At 36.7% G+C, this 17,937-nt stretch overlaps 1 protein-coding gene across 23 annotated transcripts in view; it reads left to right on the forward strand.

Moving 5' to 3' along the window:
- The window catches only part of bol (boule homolog, RNA binding protein), a 335,751-nt gene that overhangs the window by 278,882 nt on the left and 38,932 nt on the right, over positions 1-17,937 (forward strand). For 15 of the 23 annotated variants that reach the window (XM_073984022.1, XM_073984010.1, XM_073984012.1 and 12 more), the window contains 5 exons: positions 4,226-4,285; positions 8,674-8,776; positions 8,857-8,942; positions 9,035-9,068; positions 16,717-17,481. In XM_073984022.1, the coding sequence (XP_073840123.1) occupies positions 4,226-4,285; positions 8,674-8,776; positions 8,857-8,942; positions 9,035-9,068; positions 16,717-16,769 (336 nt within the window). In that variant the 3' untranslated portion in view covers positions 16,770-17,481. Of the gene's footprint in view, positions 1-4,225; positions 4,286-8,673; positions 8,777-8,856; positions 8,943-9,034; positions 9,711-10,293; positions 13,616-16,716; positions 17,482-17,937 lie in introns of those variants that run through there. The other 8 variants (XM_073984028.1, XM_073984027.1, XM_073984026.1 and 5 more) reach the window with 5 other exon arrangements.

Consider the following 17,937-nt stretch of genomic DNA (forward strand, 5'->3'; position numbering starts at 1 on the left):
GACCAGTATGCTTCCTGGCATACTGGTCCGAAAGTTATACTCATGGACTTGTCAGACCCTAAACTGCATTGAGAGACAAATGTTGAACTTTTGTGGGGGAGGTACCCTAAGGAGAGGACTGATATGGAACTAAGTTTGGACAAAATATGACGACGGCCAAATTTTGGACCAAATCGGTTGGTCAGCTACACCTTTCGAGGCAGCGAATGCAAGTAGCTTCAACAAAATGCAAGTAGCTTCAGAGTGAATCGAGAGCAGGTCTTGAAGGAAACTTATGCGAAATTTTGTGTGGGAGGTACCCGAAGGAGTGGATCTATATGGCTATATGGATCTATACTCGTATCTGGTAGATATATTAGGATGTGTAAAGTATGGATCAAATAGGTCACTCCCTTCAAGAGTTATCGTGCACAATTTTTCCGAACTTTTGTGAGGGAGGTACCTAAAGGAGTGGACCCCTATATGGCTTATCTCCGAATATGAACTATATTTGTACAAAATAATACGAAGGCCAAATTTTGGATCGAATCGGCAGATGCGTTTGAGAGTTATCTTGCGCTCCAACCACTACACATGGTATCATAGGTATTTTTTGTACCAGGAAGTATGGAATTGCCCCTGATGAAATTTGAATTTGTGAATACAAGTTGTCACAACAAAAACCAAAGCGATTCAAGAGCAGATCCTAACCCAACTTCTCCGACATTTTGTGTGTGATTTACCCGAAGGAGTGGACCGATTGAATCCATTTTGAAACCTCATCTAAGTCTGGTAGAAATTTCACGATGTGCAAAGTATGGACCAATTTGGTTACTCCCTTCAAGATTTATCGTGCGCACAAATTTTCCGAACATTTACGAACTTTTGTGGGGGAGGTACCTGAAGGAGTGGACCGATATGGCTCATCTTCGATCTTAAACTAAGTTTGGGCAAAATATTACTAACGCCAAATTTTGGACAAAATCGGTTCTCCCGTTCAAGAGTTATCGTGCGCACCAGCCAGTCAGACAGACTCCAAATTGTCTGAAACTGTTTTCGCCCAAAAATATTTGGGCCTAAAACCATTAATTCGATGAGGCACATGTTGCCCGTATGAAAGTGTATATACCCTCGTTAGTATATATCTGGTATAAAAGGGGGTTATATGCCCTACCTCAAATGCGGACATAACTCCCACATCAATTTTAACTTTTTCGCTCAGATTTCAATCAGAATTCCGTAAGACGTTGTATTCCTTTCATTAATGATTAGAACAAAATGGTACAGTTTCGTATCGGATTATCACGAATAAATCAGACCAAAAATATTTTTGAAAACGGAATGTGTCCACCTGCACGGTGCTCTTGAAACAAATTTAAATGGAAGGTGCTTACACCTGGGAAGTTTTTGCGGATTCTGAAACTGCAATGTTCATAGATGAGAAAAATAAAAAAACAAAAAATCGCCGGAGCGCTTTTTAAATAAATCGCGATTCAAGTTGACATTTTTGAGGGTTTTTTTAGGTTTTCACGATTTTGGAGACCGCAAGTCCTTTCGAAATGGGACTAAGGAAAATGTTGTAGCTATGAAAATTCTCTACAATATTGACTTTTATGATATCTTCGTAGTTTTTACCGTTATAGAGATATAGAAGTTCAAATTAAAACAATGGATTGACTGTATCGCCTCCTTATATTACAATATCATACAATAACTAACCTTAAATAAAAACCGCTTACACCAGGGAAGTTTTTGGGGATACTGAATCAGCAATGTTTATAGATGAGAAAAATCCAAAAACAAGAAAAAATCGCTGTATGGATTTTTTAATAAAACGAGATCAAAGTTCATATTTTGGGATTTTTTTTTTAGGTTTTCACGAGTTTGCTTGAGAACCACAAGTCCTATCGAAATAGTACTAATGAAAATGTTGTAGCAGTGAAAATTCAGTACAAGATTGGCTGATTGATATTTTCCTAGGTTTTACATAGATATAGAGGTTCAGATCAAACTTTCAGATTTTTATCTTAGGTCTTCAGAATTTAGCTCTCAACAAGATTGGCTTTCGTAATTTTATTCTACGTTGTACCATTTGTTAGATATATGCGTTTACGTTGGGAAATTGCAGTCATGACATTGTTTTATAAGGAGGAGATATTGTCAATCCATTGTCCTAATTTGAAACCCTAAAAACCCCTTAAAAATGTCAACTTGAAACGCGATTTATTTAAAAAGCGCTCAGGCAGATTTCTTTTGTTTTTCGATTTTTCTCATCTATGAAAATTGTAGTTTCAGAATCCGCAAAAACTTCCCAGGTGTGAGCACCTTCCATTTAAATTTGTTTCAAGAGCACCGTGCCTGATAATGAGGACCGTTCCTTGGTATCATTCATCCTCTACTTTCCCTTCTCTTCTTCAATTTAAGTTTTAATTTATAACAATGATTATTATCACGATGATTATTATTCTATGTGACATGTCGTTTTTTGGGAAAGTCGCCTCAGCTAAACTCAAAAACACATTTTTCATGATTCTTTTCCTTCCTTGGAACTTTCTTTTCACGATCACATCTTAATCTACTTTCTGAATTTATTTTTTGTTCAAAAATATTACATAGTTTTCTGGCAAATGGCCGTATACGAAAACATTATTTTTATTAAAGCGGTTTGCGGTGTTCACTGTAGCTCCAAAACAAATGGACCGATCACCATTCGGACAGATAGAACTCCAAAAACCCTGAATGATATACATTTTATTCTGTTACTCGATCTTAGTATGACCAATTTTCACAGAAATTAATTTGGTGCGGTTTTCCCAAGTGTTTAAAAGTTTTACTACCAATCTTAAATACTATCAGGAGTTTTAAGATATCGCTTACTTTAGTGGGGTTATTCAAAAAGAAAATTCCCCCTGAGTTTTTTTCACTTTCTCCCTTAAGTTGAAACGGCGGAAAGACAAAACTCACTGAGAATTTCGGTTCACAATAACCCCCTAGATGTTTTTTGCAGGATTTTTTTGTTTGTATTCTTCGACAATATGCTGGTAATTAAGTGTGTTATTATTCTTTTCATGTAGTAGTGCGTATCCTTTGCTATCTCCTGTTTTTGTTTGGCTAAATGCATTTAGAACCACCGTAGATTTAGAACTATAGAGCCTTCTATCCCGTCCAATCTGAAATGTAGAACACAAATGCTGAACACCAAAAATTTCGTATTACCTTAAATATTATTATTCATTTATATTTAATTGAGTTTTAAACTAATTATTCTGTTTACTTTGTTGATTTTCATAACAGTTTCTAACATCATTTATTTTTCCGTTTTTTTCCTTAATTATTTCATTTTATTTAGACTATTTTAAGCGAAAACGTTTTGTATATGAATTTTTGAAAACAAAATAAAAACAAATGGCTTGAATTGTGTACAGAAAACATGTTGTGTTGCGTTCTCGTTACTTTCGTTAATTATCGTTAAAATTGAGATAATCTAAAAATAAAGAGAGTTCTTTTTCAAGTTGCAATTGCTGTTCGTTGGTTCGTTCGTTCGTTCTTTATATATTTCGTTTTTGTTTTTCTTTGAAATAATTACCAAAATGTTTACCTTTCACCTTTAGAGAGCAAAAAAAAAAAAAAAAACAATAAAAACTGTGCAAAAAGCAATTTAAAACAATTTTAATATTATTTGAAAGCAAAAGCGTTGCGTTCGTTCGTTCATCTTTTAATTTTTTACAGTTCGTTGTTAATAAAATGTTATCGTTAACGTTTAACCGTTTTACCGTTTAAACGTATGTTGAGGTTTTATTTCATTCGTTTTTTTTCTTCTTCTTCACCATCCAACCACCTTTAAAAAGTGAAAAGAAAAAAAATGTTGCCACAAAACAAAAATGCGATGTTAACAATTTAGGTTTGATTTAGTTATTTGTGTTGCGTTACATTTTTGTTTCTTTTCTTCTTCTAAAACAACAACAACAAAATCTGATGTTACCGATTTGGTTTTGTGTATTTAATTATTACGAGTTTCAGTTCAATTTTATGGTTCGTTCATACTTACCCAGAGATTTTGTGAAATAAAAATAAAGCACCCAGTTTCTTTTATTTTGAATAAATGTTTGAATTTTGAACAAAGAAAAATCAAAGCGTTATTAATTGAAATTTTCTTTATTTCTGTTTTGCCGTTTCTTTTATTCTTTACACTTGATGCCTTTACCCTGCCTGACATGGCCAATTGCAAATTCATCATCATAACCAGGGCGAGTGTGTTGTACTGAGGGATCGTAAACTGAATATAGCTCCAGCCATCAAAAAACAGGTAAGTTTAAAAATAATTATAAATGTTTATTTTACTTTTACAACTGAATGATAATAACTTTTTGAAAGAATTCTTTGACTTGACATATTTTAAGCTTGTAAATTTACGATAAAGATAAGAAAACTATACGAGTCATTGTTTTGCAAAAATTATTCGGAAGCCTAAATACTTTGGGTCCATAAAAATTCATGACTAGGCGATACGGTATTTTCTCGTTTATCTCGTACGAGTAGTGGTGTCCGCACATGGTTTTTTCCCCTCAAGTTAATAAAATACATATTTTTGTCGGGCTTTTGTCGCAAACCTATGATTTCGATCTGTGAACATGGTTAACACAGGCTACACTACCAAACTCTCTTTCACTAAAAAGTATTTAATTAAAATCAATCTTCACATAGCCTGTAGCCAGTGCTACAGCAACAACAACTTTGAGTACGGCATAGAGATCTTGATGTGTGCGGATGATTGTACGATCTTGGCGTCGGCTGCTATCGTCGATGACATATGTGATAAGTTAAATATCTATATAGCTGACCTAGTGCAGCTCTTATATCTAAGGAATATGTAAATATCCGCCGCTAAATCCACTGCCACACTGTTCACCACACGGACGGCTGATATGAGGCTCCCACTGAACATATTGGTCGATGGTGCACTGATTCCGACCACTAACTACCCCAAAATACTAAGTGTAACGTTCGATAGCATGTTTAAGTCGTCCGGCCAAGCCACAGCTATTTGCGATAAGATCAGAAGTAGGAACAAGGTGCTAAAGTCACTGGCCGGTAGCACTTGGGGAGCTGACAAAGAAACGTTGTTGACCACCTACAATGCAATAGGCCGGTCTGTGGTAAGTTATGCGGCGCCAGCGTGGTCTGCAAAGGTTAGCACTACGCAGTGGAAGAAGATTCAAACCTGCCAGAATGCCGCCCTGAGGACTGCAACGGTGTGCCTCCTCATGACACCATCAGGTACAATTTTCGTCTCCTCATGAAGATGGTCCATCTTCATGAGAAGACGAAGATTTTACCGGTGCGTCAACACAATAAGATGTTGTCGATGCAGTACCTGTTTGGGTGCTATCCCAGTGAGCATCCCTGTCACGATTTAATTCATGATCTAGAGAGAGGTCGAAAGGTATAAAATCGAACTTCTAGGCACTGATATGGTGCACAGGCAGTACAGAGATACAGTGTGAATGCCGTACTTGGAGACCACCCCCATGCATCGTAGCAGAAGAACGCCAGATGCCAAGGCAAACACGAGTGGTTTTAGCCCAGTTAAGATCCGGACGATGCAGCCGAGTCAATTCGTATTGGGCCCGAATTGACGCCACGATATCCAACACATGCTCAGCATGTGGATTGCGACTACACGATACACTGCATTTGTTTGGCTGCCCAGCTAACCCCACACACCTGTATCCTGATTCCTTATGGACGCAACCAGTCCAGGTTGCAGACTTCTTGAGTCTGGATACGGAGGAACCTGAACCTGATAACTGAAATAATACAGCTACAACAAGATTGAGAACGTTGTTGTTGTAACACTGTTTTATGTTACATGTTTGTATTTTCTTTCTTCTGCTTAATCGGGCTCTGGGTCAATCTCCAGTTCCAGGAACGTGGCTGCTGCAATGGGATGTAAGCATATATCCACTGGAGTAAGTTGAGTAGGTTTGGAAGGGCAGTTGAAAAGGTGCCGTATATTGTGCGGGTCTTTGCCGCATGCTGGGGGCAGATGTTTTGCTCAGTGCCGTCGATCCTTCTCCAATAGGAGTTTAGACGGCTGTAATTTCCCGAGCGTAGTTGAGCCAAAACTTAATTCGTAGAATTTCATTTGTAATTTGATTATTTCATTTGAAATTCGGAAGAATTAATTTGTAATTTTAGAATTCCAATTGAAATTCGATTTTTTTTCATTTGTAATTGGATTTATTTTATTTGCAATTCGAATATTTCCATTTGTAATTTGAATTTTTCCATTTGTAATTCAAATGTTTCCGTTTGTAATTTCAACTGAGAATATTCAAATCACAATGGAAAACAAATCAAATTACAAATGAAAATATTCGAATTTCAATTGGAATACTCAAATTAAAATTCAAATTGGAATTCTCAAATTACAAGTCGAATTACATGTGAAAATGGTGTATAGCGGTGTTGTGCGGGCTTGTGTCGCATGCTGGACAGATGTTTTGCCCAGTGCCGTCGATCCTTGTCCAATAGGGGATTTTTGGCTGCACTTTTCCGAGTGTAGTTGAGCCAAAACTACTCTGGTTTGTAGTGGCGCTCCTAAGCTGCGATAGATGGAGGATGTGCTCCTAGAACCGAATTCAAACTATAGTTGCTTATGGCATCTGCAACTGCGTCCGTATGAATACTATTCAAAACCGCTTGATATGCTTATTGATATAGAAGTTCTCTCTTGTTACGCTGGACCTCTTCTTCTACCCACCATATGGTGGTTGGAATGGCTCTCACGGTAACACCCGTACAGCTACTGCAACGGAAGCATGTGATTGTATCGCTGTACTGGAAGAATCTTTGCCTCCTCATGTAGATGGTTCAATGGAGTCATGGAGTTCAAAGGAGGCACCCTGTTGCTGTTCTCAGAGCGGCAATCTGACAAGTTTGAATATTTTTCCTTCGGCTGTCACTTCGATTCACGGTCCAAACTGGCGCCGCATAGCTTACCACAGACCCACCTATATGTGGCCAACAAGGTTTTTTATCTGCGCCCCAAGTGTTGCCGGCTAGGGACTTGACGACCTCGTTCCCTCATTTCAGCTTGTCGCAGATAGCTGCAGCATGCGAGGGGTAGTTTGTGGTCGGAATTCTGCTACCATCGACCACGATATTCAACTCTCTTCTTATCTGCGCCCTTCATATGGTGAACAGAGTGGCGGTAGATTTAGTGGCGAACATCTGCATATTCCTCGCGTGAAAAAATGTGGTAAGATCGATCAAATAGGAGTTCAGTCTTTCACAAATGTTATAAAGGAAGGTACCTTACGCCAGGATCGTACAATCATCCGCATACGTTACGGTCTCGATGCCGTTTGGAGGGCGCGGAATACAGAAGACGTAGAGGTTAAACAGTTCCGGAGAAATATCTCTGTTTCACTCTACGGGGTTTGTACTTCTTGTTTCTGAATTCTGCTCAATGTCCTCAAACGGCGTGGAGTGATTGACAGTATCAACGACTTTTGATAAGTCAAGTGCCACCATCACTGTTCTATCGCACGGCTTTCTCTGTTTGAGTCCTCGAAAAATATGTGTGGAGATGGCGTGTTGTCGTGCTATACTGCTTACGGAATCCATGCTTATGATCAGCAGCTGGATAGTTATTTCTTACGCGGTGGAGGACTAAGGTCTCAGGGGTCTTTGCTACGGGCAACAAAAGCGATACCGGCCTGTATGATTCACCTCTGTTGTCGATTTTCCAGACTTCCGGAACGATGAGGGTGGCTAGCGACAGATTGAGAACTTTCGTGAGATACTCCACTCCCGGCACATCCAGCTGTTTCAGCATTACCATGGAGGATCTATCAGTGCCCAACTCTTTCGAGGATTTAGCGTACTTGATAGCATTCGCAACGTCATCCATCACGTTCATTTGCTAATCCGAAAGGATTGGACCTCAAAACAAAAAAAAAAAAAAAACATCACGATATATGCCACTATTAATTGGGTGAACGACCGATTGGCTTTCATAGACTCAATTTTATATGCGTCGTGCGATAAACAGCAGGTCGTGCATTATTGACCTAATATAGAATCGAACTGCACTCTTTAATGGGAGAAAGATAATTACTTCCTCCATCTGCGGATGTTCGTGGGAAAAAGTTTGTATTGTTTACGGTTAATGGTAGTATTGAATATTTTATGGGCGTCAAATACTCGCCTCATCGATTCAGGGGTCATAAGTACGAGGATATTTACTCTAAGATTCCAGACTCGTTGAGCTCTTCGCGATTGGATTTCCCTTCAACTACAAATACTGGATATTTCCCTATCAGCAGACTTTGGACGCGTACAGCAGCACTCAGCTATGTTTTCACAAAGTTTGCATTCCTCAATGTGAAAGTAGTCTTTGTCCTAACGCGAATGTTCCTGGGAAAAGTTTTTGGATATTTTAGAGGTGCCAAACACAACCTTCATCAATCCAGGGACCAGTGGCTCTCGGACATTTACTCTGAGATTTTAGACCCCCAGACTCATTGAGCTCTTCGCGACCGTTTCTTCCTTCAGATTTTTCGCTATGGTTGTTAGAACAATTTTGTATGAATAAAAGAAACATTTTTTAACAAAATAAATTAAAATTAATAAATTATTATGCCTTAAAAAATAAACTAAAATTTGTCATATTTTTTTTTCTAATTTCAGTCGATTGTGGCCACAAATGGTGCTGTCTATTACACAACTACACCTCCAGCCCCGATTAGCAATATACCGATGGATCAATTTGCCGCCGCTGTTTATCCGCCAGGTAAGAATTAACATAATCTTGCTATAAATTTCCAATCCAATACTAAATTATGTTCTTCTCTTACATATCTTGTCGAACAGCCGCTGCTACTGCTGCTGGTATGCCAACACTTTACCCACCTTCAATGCAATATCAACCATTCTATCAATATTACAGTGTGCCAATGGTAAGTTTTGTAAAATGTTTTAGAAAAGATTTTGAAATTATTTTAAATGTAATTTATTACAATTTTCTTTGTTCTTTTCTTTTTCTCCTTAGAATGTACCCACCATTTGGCCCCAGAATTATCAAGGTAATTAAAATGTTGTTTAATGTTTTTCAAAATATTTTATACACGCACACACACACACGCCTTGAGCAAAATACAAATACACAACAGCATAATACAAATTTATGTTCAGTTATGCATTTGGATTCCTGTAGTGCGACCAACAGCAAAGATAAATACAGTGATGTTCCAAATTGAATGGACATTAAAATGAATGTATTATAGAGGGAATATATGTACTTTGAAAGAGTATTTTATATGATTTAAAATCCATATTATTCTCTATATGCAGATGTTCATTAGACGCAGGTGTAGTTTCGAAAAGCTACGCAAAGTTTTTAATGTACGAGTATGTTTACTCTCTTTAGTTAGTACTAGTATATACATATATCTTAATATTGTTTGAACATCATTGTGGAAATAAGCTGAGTTTTAACGTAGGCACACACACAAACATTCTTTTTATTATATTTTAACCATTAGTTTTATATTGTTTTTGTTCCTACTATTTTATATTTGTGTACGAAATTTCGTTCAACATTGTGTGGTTTGTGTTTGTCCTAATTTAAATTTATTTTCGTAAATTTTCAAGAGAATACTTTGCTACTCTCTATCTCTACTAAGTTGGTTTGGTTTCTACAGTGACTTGTTTTTCCTTTCCTCATGGTTTAATAAGAAAGGTTAGCCAAAGCTTTATGTCAATTTAAATTTTTTCATTCGAATATGCTTAAAACTTCAAAACAATATAAGTCCCAATTTACATTAGGCGAGTTTACTTGCGGCAATTGTCAGTTTGTAGGTTAGAGAGGGGGCTGAGAGGAAAAGGGTTACCATATGCCTCACCTCTCTCTCCATCAAACTGACAATTGCCGCAAGTAAACTCGCCTAATGTAAATTGGGACTAACCAAACTGTGTATGTGTGTGTGGTGTTTGAATAATATGCCAAACAATTTTATAAACAATCAAATTCAATGATTTTTAAAATTGTTTTTAGACGATTTGTATGGAAGAAATTGGTGAGATTTGCATTGAAACAATCAGTTTATCATATTCACAACTCGATTATGTCGAGAAAAGTTAACTCTATATTCATTTTTCGCGTTTTTTATAAAATGCTCAAAAATGCATTGCAAACAAACCCACTTGTTGCTTTTATTTTGAAGTTTTAGGAATTCAAGAAAAACAAGGGTTCTATAGATTTTTTTCATTTAAATCTACCTCTTTACTTATACCATGCCTTTCCTTTAGTTTTTCATTGCTATTAAATAAAATACGACTTTGGTGTTTCTACAAAAGTTGCTCATGGCAACTTTGTTGTTCTTTTAGAGCTCCTATTGTGTCCAAAAGCATAATAAAATTCAAGAAAATTTAAAAAAATTTTAGACAAAAAATGACTGTTTTTTTTTTTTTTTGTTAAAAAATCAAACCATTTTTTTATTTAAATCTGTACATCAATAACCAAACTGCATTGCCATACTTGGTTACGCATACTTAACATCTGGGCATAAATCATGTGATAGTCATACGCCCAGGTGTCATTTGAGTTATTGATTTACCATGAACATACATAAATATCAGGGAGAGAATCAATGATTTTGAACATTCAAGAATAAAAATATTCAACAAAATATAATTTAACAACCTTCATTATGCAAAATAAATCTCACATATTATTCAAAATTGTTCGGAGCTCACACGGAGAGAGATCAAGTGCAAAGAAATAAATGGAGCCACATCTCTATGCAGTATTTGTAAAATTGTATCTTTTGTTTCTAGAAATTTCAACATTAGGTCTGTTCGATAACCCAAAAGATTGTACAAATTTGTTTAAACTTTTACAAAATGCTTTTCGATAAAAACTTGTTCAGTAAACGAGAAATGAGAAGTAGTTGCAAATACTCGCAAAAACTTGCAAGTAATTTTTACTTCCTAAAAAATAAATAAAAAAAATTTCTGTCGGATTTGCCGACAAAACTGAACGTAGCCTATGATAGAAAAGGAAACAGTCGTCTATGGATTACACTGTGTAACATAAAAAATAATTACATGAAAAATCAGGCAACTTATGAAGTGATATGTAAAAGTAAAAGATATGTTTATCGGCATTTACAACATTACATATTCCCCGCGTTGCTTACAAACCCCTAAGCACAATGGAAGTCACATTTTTAAAGATTTTCAGCTTTAATGCTGTTAATGTCATCTGCGTCCATGTGAATGCTACATAACCTGCTTGATAGACCTGCTGATCTACGGGTTCTCTCTTATAACGTTCGACCTCTCTTTCTAGGTCATGAAGAATTCTCATGACATGCTTGGGTGGTGGAGATCTATCCACCATTTGGGTGTTAGGATGGCCAGGCCGAACTATCGCGTTATCAACGCGTGGTCCACAAGGTTTCTTTATGTGCACCTCATGTGCAGATAATATGTACCTTCATATAGGGAATTTACCAAAATATGAACCTGTTATTGATATTTTTCTTCGTGGAGCTCTTGCGCCCGTTGAGAATCCGAATCCAGTCACTACAGTAGATAATCATTTAAAAGACTTCACTTTGAGTAGTATCGTAGTACCTTCTAATCTGGCTATGAAGGTTATAGACACCACGTAAACCAATCTTTCAATCTGAGAACCTGCAACACCTCTGGCAAACTGTCGATAGTCCGACTATCATTTTGATTACTGACGTAAAACAAATTTTGCAAGAATCCTTTATGTTATCGCAAAAAATGGTAAAAATTAGTAGAATATTGCAATTCTGGAACAGACTAATTGTTGGTGGCCAATGTTTTTTTTTTTTTTTTTTTTGGAATAATTAAAAAAATAATTTGTTTAGAGTTTAATATTTGGTATGTTCCAGAACTGCAGGAATCTTCTAATCAACTTCCGATAACATAAAGGAAAAATTGTAGATTCTTCCAGGATCTGCAACAGAGCAATAAACATACTTTGCGACTGCGATTTAAAGAGAGTCGGACTTTCTATAGTTTGCCAGCTTTATGCTACATTAAAACGTGCATCTATACCCACAATTTTTTATAGAAATGTTTTATACCCATATCGAATAAAAAACCTAATATCAGTCACTTCGCACCTTTAAAACACCGATAATCGGGTGGTACTGTTCTATGGGGGCCACATCAGAACATGGACCTGCACAAACAAATTTCTGGGGGAGAGTTTTATAGCCCCAACGAAGACTAGGATTTCTACAGTTTTGGTATGACAATGTGACTAAAACCTTCAAAATACCGAAAATCGGAAGGTACCATGGAATGGGGGCTACATCAAAACGTGGACCGATAGAACCCATTTTCAGTACCAACATCATAAGAGTAATTGAAACTTTTCACTAAACAATTTTTTCCTTTAATTTTTCCAAAAAAAAAAGCAAAAATAATAAAAAAAGTACCTTTTCAATTAAAAAAGTACCACTTTAGTACTTTTTGAAATTTTTAGTTTTTCATCACAGCTCTGCAGTTCGTGTGTTGAGCAGGGTGGCCGTACATTTACTTGCGGATAGGAGTTCAGCTTTTTACAAATGACATCAGGGAAGGTACCTGACACCAAGATCGTACAATTGTCCGCATAAGTTACTATCTCAGTTTCATCTGTAGGGGTGGAATACAGGAGAGGTAAGGAGAGATATCACCCCAATTTGGAGAACTCCTTGTTTCGGTTTATGGGACTAGGGCTTCTTGTTCCTGAATTCCACATATGACTGGTATCACTACATATAATTGATTATCCAACGTTTCAAACTGCTCAATGTCCTCAAACAGCGTGGAGTGATTGACAGTATCAAAGGCGTTTGATAAGTCATGCACCACTAACACTGTCGCATCGCAGGGCTTGCTCTGGTTGACTAATATGTGTGGATAGGGCGTTAAGGGCTGTTATCGTGCTGTGCTGCTTACGGTCCCCATAGTGATGATTGGCAACTGGAAAGCTATTTCTGACGCTGGGGAGGAGTAAAGCTTCAAGAGTCTTTGCTACGGCCGACAAAAGCGAAATCGGTCTGTACGATTCACCCTTGCTGGCATCATTGTCCGGCTTCAGTAGCGCACAGTGGATCCACCCATTGGCCAAAAATAAAAAAATGGATGTCAAAATTTTGGTACAACATCTGGCAAGTCTGACAGCTATGACATGGACCTTTTTAAAAATATATATTTTTTTTTTTTTCATTCGAACGCGATCTTCTTAAGAACAGCTTCAAAAGTCGGAACATTTGACTAATATTTTTTGTTGTGAGTACAACCTATATTTGAAGCGCAAGTAAATATATTTAAAATACCGCGAAAATAATACGTATAGCAAAATATTATAGTGGGGGTTGAAGGAGGAGATAATAGCTTAATTTTCATTAAAAAGTATTGCTTTAGCGTGTTTTGAAATTCTAGTTAGCTGCATATTTTCTTAGTGTATTTTGTAATGTCAATTCGATCATATGCTTAAATTTGACATAAGGTTTTAGTCATGATGCCCACCAGTGCCCACCTCGGGAATAATTTTCCAAAGTAGGTCATGGGTTTAAGATTATTCAGTATTAAAATCAGCTGCCATCTAGTGCCAGACTATAAATGGTAGGTTGCTGACTAAAGCTGCCCTAGAATAGGATTTCTATGGATATATTAGCGTATAACTCTGTTATCTGACCACGTACATTGACATAATGGGCATCAGTGGCAAGATGAAGAAATCTTCTTCGATTTTTTTAATCCGCTAAATTGGTTGGATTTTATGATGTTTTGGAGATTGTTTTGTTTCCCCAAGCCTATTTTTGCGTCATAAGATAATCGGGACCTTTGTTTATGTCAATTTGTATTAACAGCATACAACAATTCTTACCGTATACCCCCTCCAGGGGGGAAAGGGGGGAGAATATTACGCTCGTGGTTTCTTAAAACACTCTTCGCAGCAGCACAAATCTGTAACTGGCGCATTGACTTGATTTTTACACTCTAAATATTTTTGGCCACTTTCTCGATACAAGTGGATCCACTGTGTAGCGGAACCATTTTCCAAACTTGTTTCGCTTATGCTCATCGACCAATCTTTTAACTTCCAATGTCAGCTCCCTGACTCAGGAGTCATTGGGGTTGGTACGACGAAGTTCATTACGCTCATTTAATAATATCATCGCCTCTGCTGGGAAATTTGGTCTCACTTCGGGTATTCGACCAGCTGATCAGGTATATATGATGATTTCTCGATGATTTCTCAGAACGTTCTCTCTGCTTCCCGAACATCAGAAAAGTTGGACAGCGGTCAAGTGAACTTTCTGAAACTAGGCTTAGATGTGATGAAATCAGGCGGAGACAATTATGAGTAGAAGGGCTGACGCAAGAGAAACGACAGGTTTCCAAGTGACACCAGGTGACCGATGGTCATTTCCTGGGATAGAGTGGCACAACTTATGATGAGCATTAAAGTCCCCCAAGGCCATTTGGTTATGACCCTCCAAAAGCGGACTAATGTTGGGCCTATTACCTGAAGTACAGTTATTTGTCGGCGGAATATATACGTTAAGTAACTCAACTTTGCCAGTTAGACATCTGACTGCTACCTCCATGCATTTCATATACGGGTCATTAGAGCCAGGCTGGTGTTGGAGTGTGCGGCTACTGTAAAGGTTACTGCCGGGGAGTCTCGTATTATGGTGACGACGACGACGAGTATGCAGCAACATAGTCCCTCACATAGACGATGTTTGGTACTGACAATCGGTATATAGCCCCATTGAACGGTACCTCCAGATGTTCGGTATTTTTAAGTTTTGGACTTATTTTACCACCGAAATGGCTGAAATGTTTTATTAAATCTTCGTTGGGACTACAAGAATGTCAGAACTCCAATATCGATGAGGTAAAAATACAGTCGTACCGTACTAATTATGTCAAGTCTTTATTGGTATACCCTCGCATTTATGCTAACGAGGAAATACACACTTTCATACGGGCAAACTATGCTTCATCGAAATAATGGTTTTGACCCCAAGTATGTTTGGACGAAAGCCGTTTCAGACAATTTGGAGACGAGTTAGCCATGTCCGTTCAACTGTCTGTTTGTCTGGCTGGATGGTGCTCACGATAACTCTCGAACGGATTAACCGATTCGATCAAAAATTTGGCTGTCGTATTATTTTGTCTAAACTTAGTATAAGTTCGAAGATGGGTCATATCGGTCCATTCATTCAGGTACCTCCTCTGAAGGAAGTAACTGATTTGGTCCACACTTTGAATATCTTGAAATTTCTACCAGATATAGATGAGGTTTCAATATGGACTCTATCGATCCACTCCTTCGTGAACCTCCCACACAAAATTTCGGATAAGTTCAGTTTAAGACCTCCTTGCGAATCGCTTTGATTTTTGTTATGACAACTTGTATTCACTGCCCCCCTTACGATGGTGCAAGCTTTTTCAGTGGCAAGTCCATACTTTCTGAAAAAATAACCCGAAAGTTGTAAAAATCCCTATGACACCATGTGTAGTGCCTGGAGCGCACTATTGCACTCGAACTGATCAACCGATTTGGTCTAAAATATGACTTTCGTAATATTTTGTCCAAACTTAGTATAAGTTCGAAAATTAATCATATAGTTCCACTCCTTCGGGTACCTCCCCCACAAAAGTAAAAATGCTCGAAAAATTGTGCGCACCATAACTGTTAGAGTAACCGATTTGGTCTATACCTTGAGCACTGTGAAATTTCTACCAGACATAGATGAGGTTTTAACATGGACTCTATCGGTCCACTCCTTCGGGTACCTCCAACACAAAATTTCGAATAAGTTCAGTTTAAGACCTTCTCGCGAATCGCTTTGATTTTTGTTGTGACAACTTGTATTCCCTGCCTCCTTACGATGGTGCAAGTTTTTTCAGGGGTACGTCAATACTTCCTGAAAAAATAGCCCGAAAGTTGTAAAAATCCCTATGACATCATGTGTAGTGCCTGGAGCGCACTATTGCACGCGAACTGATCAACCGATTTGGTCTAAAATATGGCGTTCGTAATATGTTGTCCAAACTTAGTTTGAGTTCGCAGATGGGTAATATTGCTCCACAACTTCCGGAAACCACCCTCCCCCACCTCAAAAAGAATAAACAAATAAATAAATAAATGACACGAAAGTGCGTGTACGTTGAACGGAGCAACCGATTTGTTCCAAATGTGGATCTTCTAATATTTTACCCAAATGTAGTTTAATTTAGAAAATGGTTCATATCGGTATTCTCCTTATGGTACATCCTCCACAAATGTTCAACATTTTTGTTTAAGTGCCGATCTTTTGAATAATTATACCGATCCTTCTCCTTATGGTCATATTTTCAGCGATATTATGTTTTTTCGATTGTATGACTTTTTAACAATTTTGATTTTGAATTAGACGCATTTTTATAATTTGTTTCTTGTGTCCTTGTGTTCTATGTTTATTCGTAAATCGATTATGTCGACCTTCTATATAGAATAAGCAGCTTTAAGTATGCACAATTTATTAATTGATTTTCATTATGTTTATTTTAATTAATTGTATATTATTATTAATTTTGATTTTCTTCCTTTCTTTTTTGTTTCATTTCCGGTTTTTCTTTGCCGTCCACACAAACAACAACTACAACAACGACAACAAATTCTCACATCATTATTATTTGACATCACAGCTGTTGAGCAAACCCTGTTGGCTTATGGCAATGCCAATGGTACGCAACTCTAAACAGCCCAACACCACCACCACCCTCACCATTACTAAATCAACATCACCAACAACCACAAAACGAAAAAGAAAAAAACATTACACCATCACTGTTACAACAGCAACTCATAATTGTTAGAAGAAGACGAAGAAAAATTAGCAAATTTTTATTTTGAAAAATAGAAACCAAAATTTTGTTTTTAGCTCTTAGATGATATTTTTGTAATTGTAAAAGCAATTTTGTGAGGCGTAGATTGTATACGACGCCAGCCTTATATCTATTTTCAATGATGTCTCAAATTTTTAATTTGTTGAATCCTGGGATATCTGAGAAAACCAGACATATTTTGCTTTTGGGCAAAGAAAAAAAAACACGAAAAAACAAGACAATAATTTTAATTTTTATATTAATTTTTAAGTTGTTTGCCTTAGTTTTAAAAACTATAATTAAAAAACAAAAGAGAATGCAGCAGCAACAGCAGATTTTCCTCCGAATACGACATTACAAACCACCCATCCACCACCATCAGCATCCCTTTTGCCACCTATCACATGACACCTTTCCCTCCTACTACTTACCATTTACACTGCTGTAATGGAAGCAATGTGCAACTGATAATTTGAGCCATAATTACTTAATATAAAAAACAAATTAAACATTTATATAGTAAATATAAATATAATGAATACATTTAGATAAATAAAACAATAATGAATCACAAAAAAAAAGAAACCAACATTTATTGTATATTTTCAATTTACACTTAAATGACATGAAATCTATTTTTTGAATTCTTTTCTTATAGGAATTTATCCATGTTAATTTTGAGGGAGTACGAACAACGTTTAAGAGTAATAATAATAACAACAATAAAGCAACAAATTATTTGTTTTTAATTTAAAACAAACAATTAAAAACAAAAATACAACAACAACTAATACAACTCTCCACCACCATCCCATCATCAAGAAAAATATTACTACTACTAATACAACAACAACAAGAAAACAATAATTACCCCAGCTATAAACAACAATAATTTAAAAAAAAAACAACAACAACAAAAACTCTACACCTAAAAAACTACAACAACTACTACAAACAATTCCCCTTAGATTGAATCAAAAAAGTCAATAAAAATTTATTTTGAAAATGAAATTGTCAAAGGAAGCTGGAAAACAAACAATT

The sequence above is a fragment of the Musca autumnalis genome, unplaced genomic scaffold (genome assembly GCF_047663935.1).
Source record: "Musca autumnalis isolate F117 unplaced genomic scaffold, ASM4766393v1 scaffold_4, whole genome shotgun sequence".
Lineage (NCBI taxonomy): Eukaryota > Metazoa > Arthropoda > Insecta > Diptera > Muscidae > Musca > Musca autumnalis.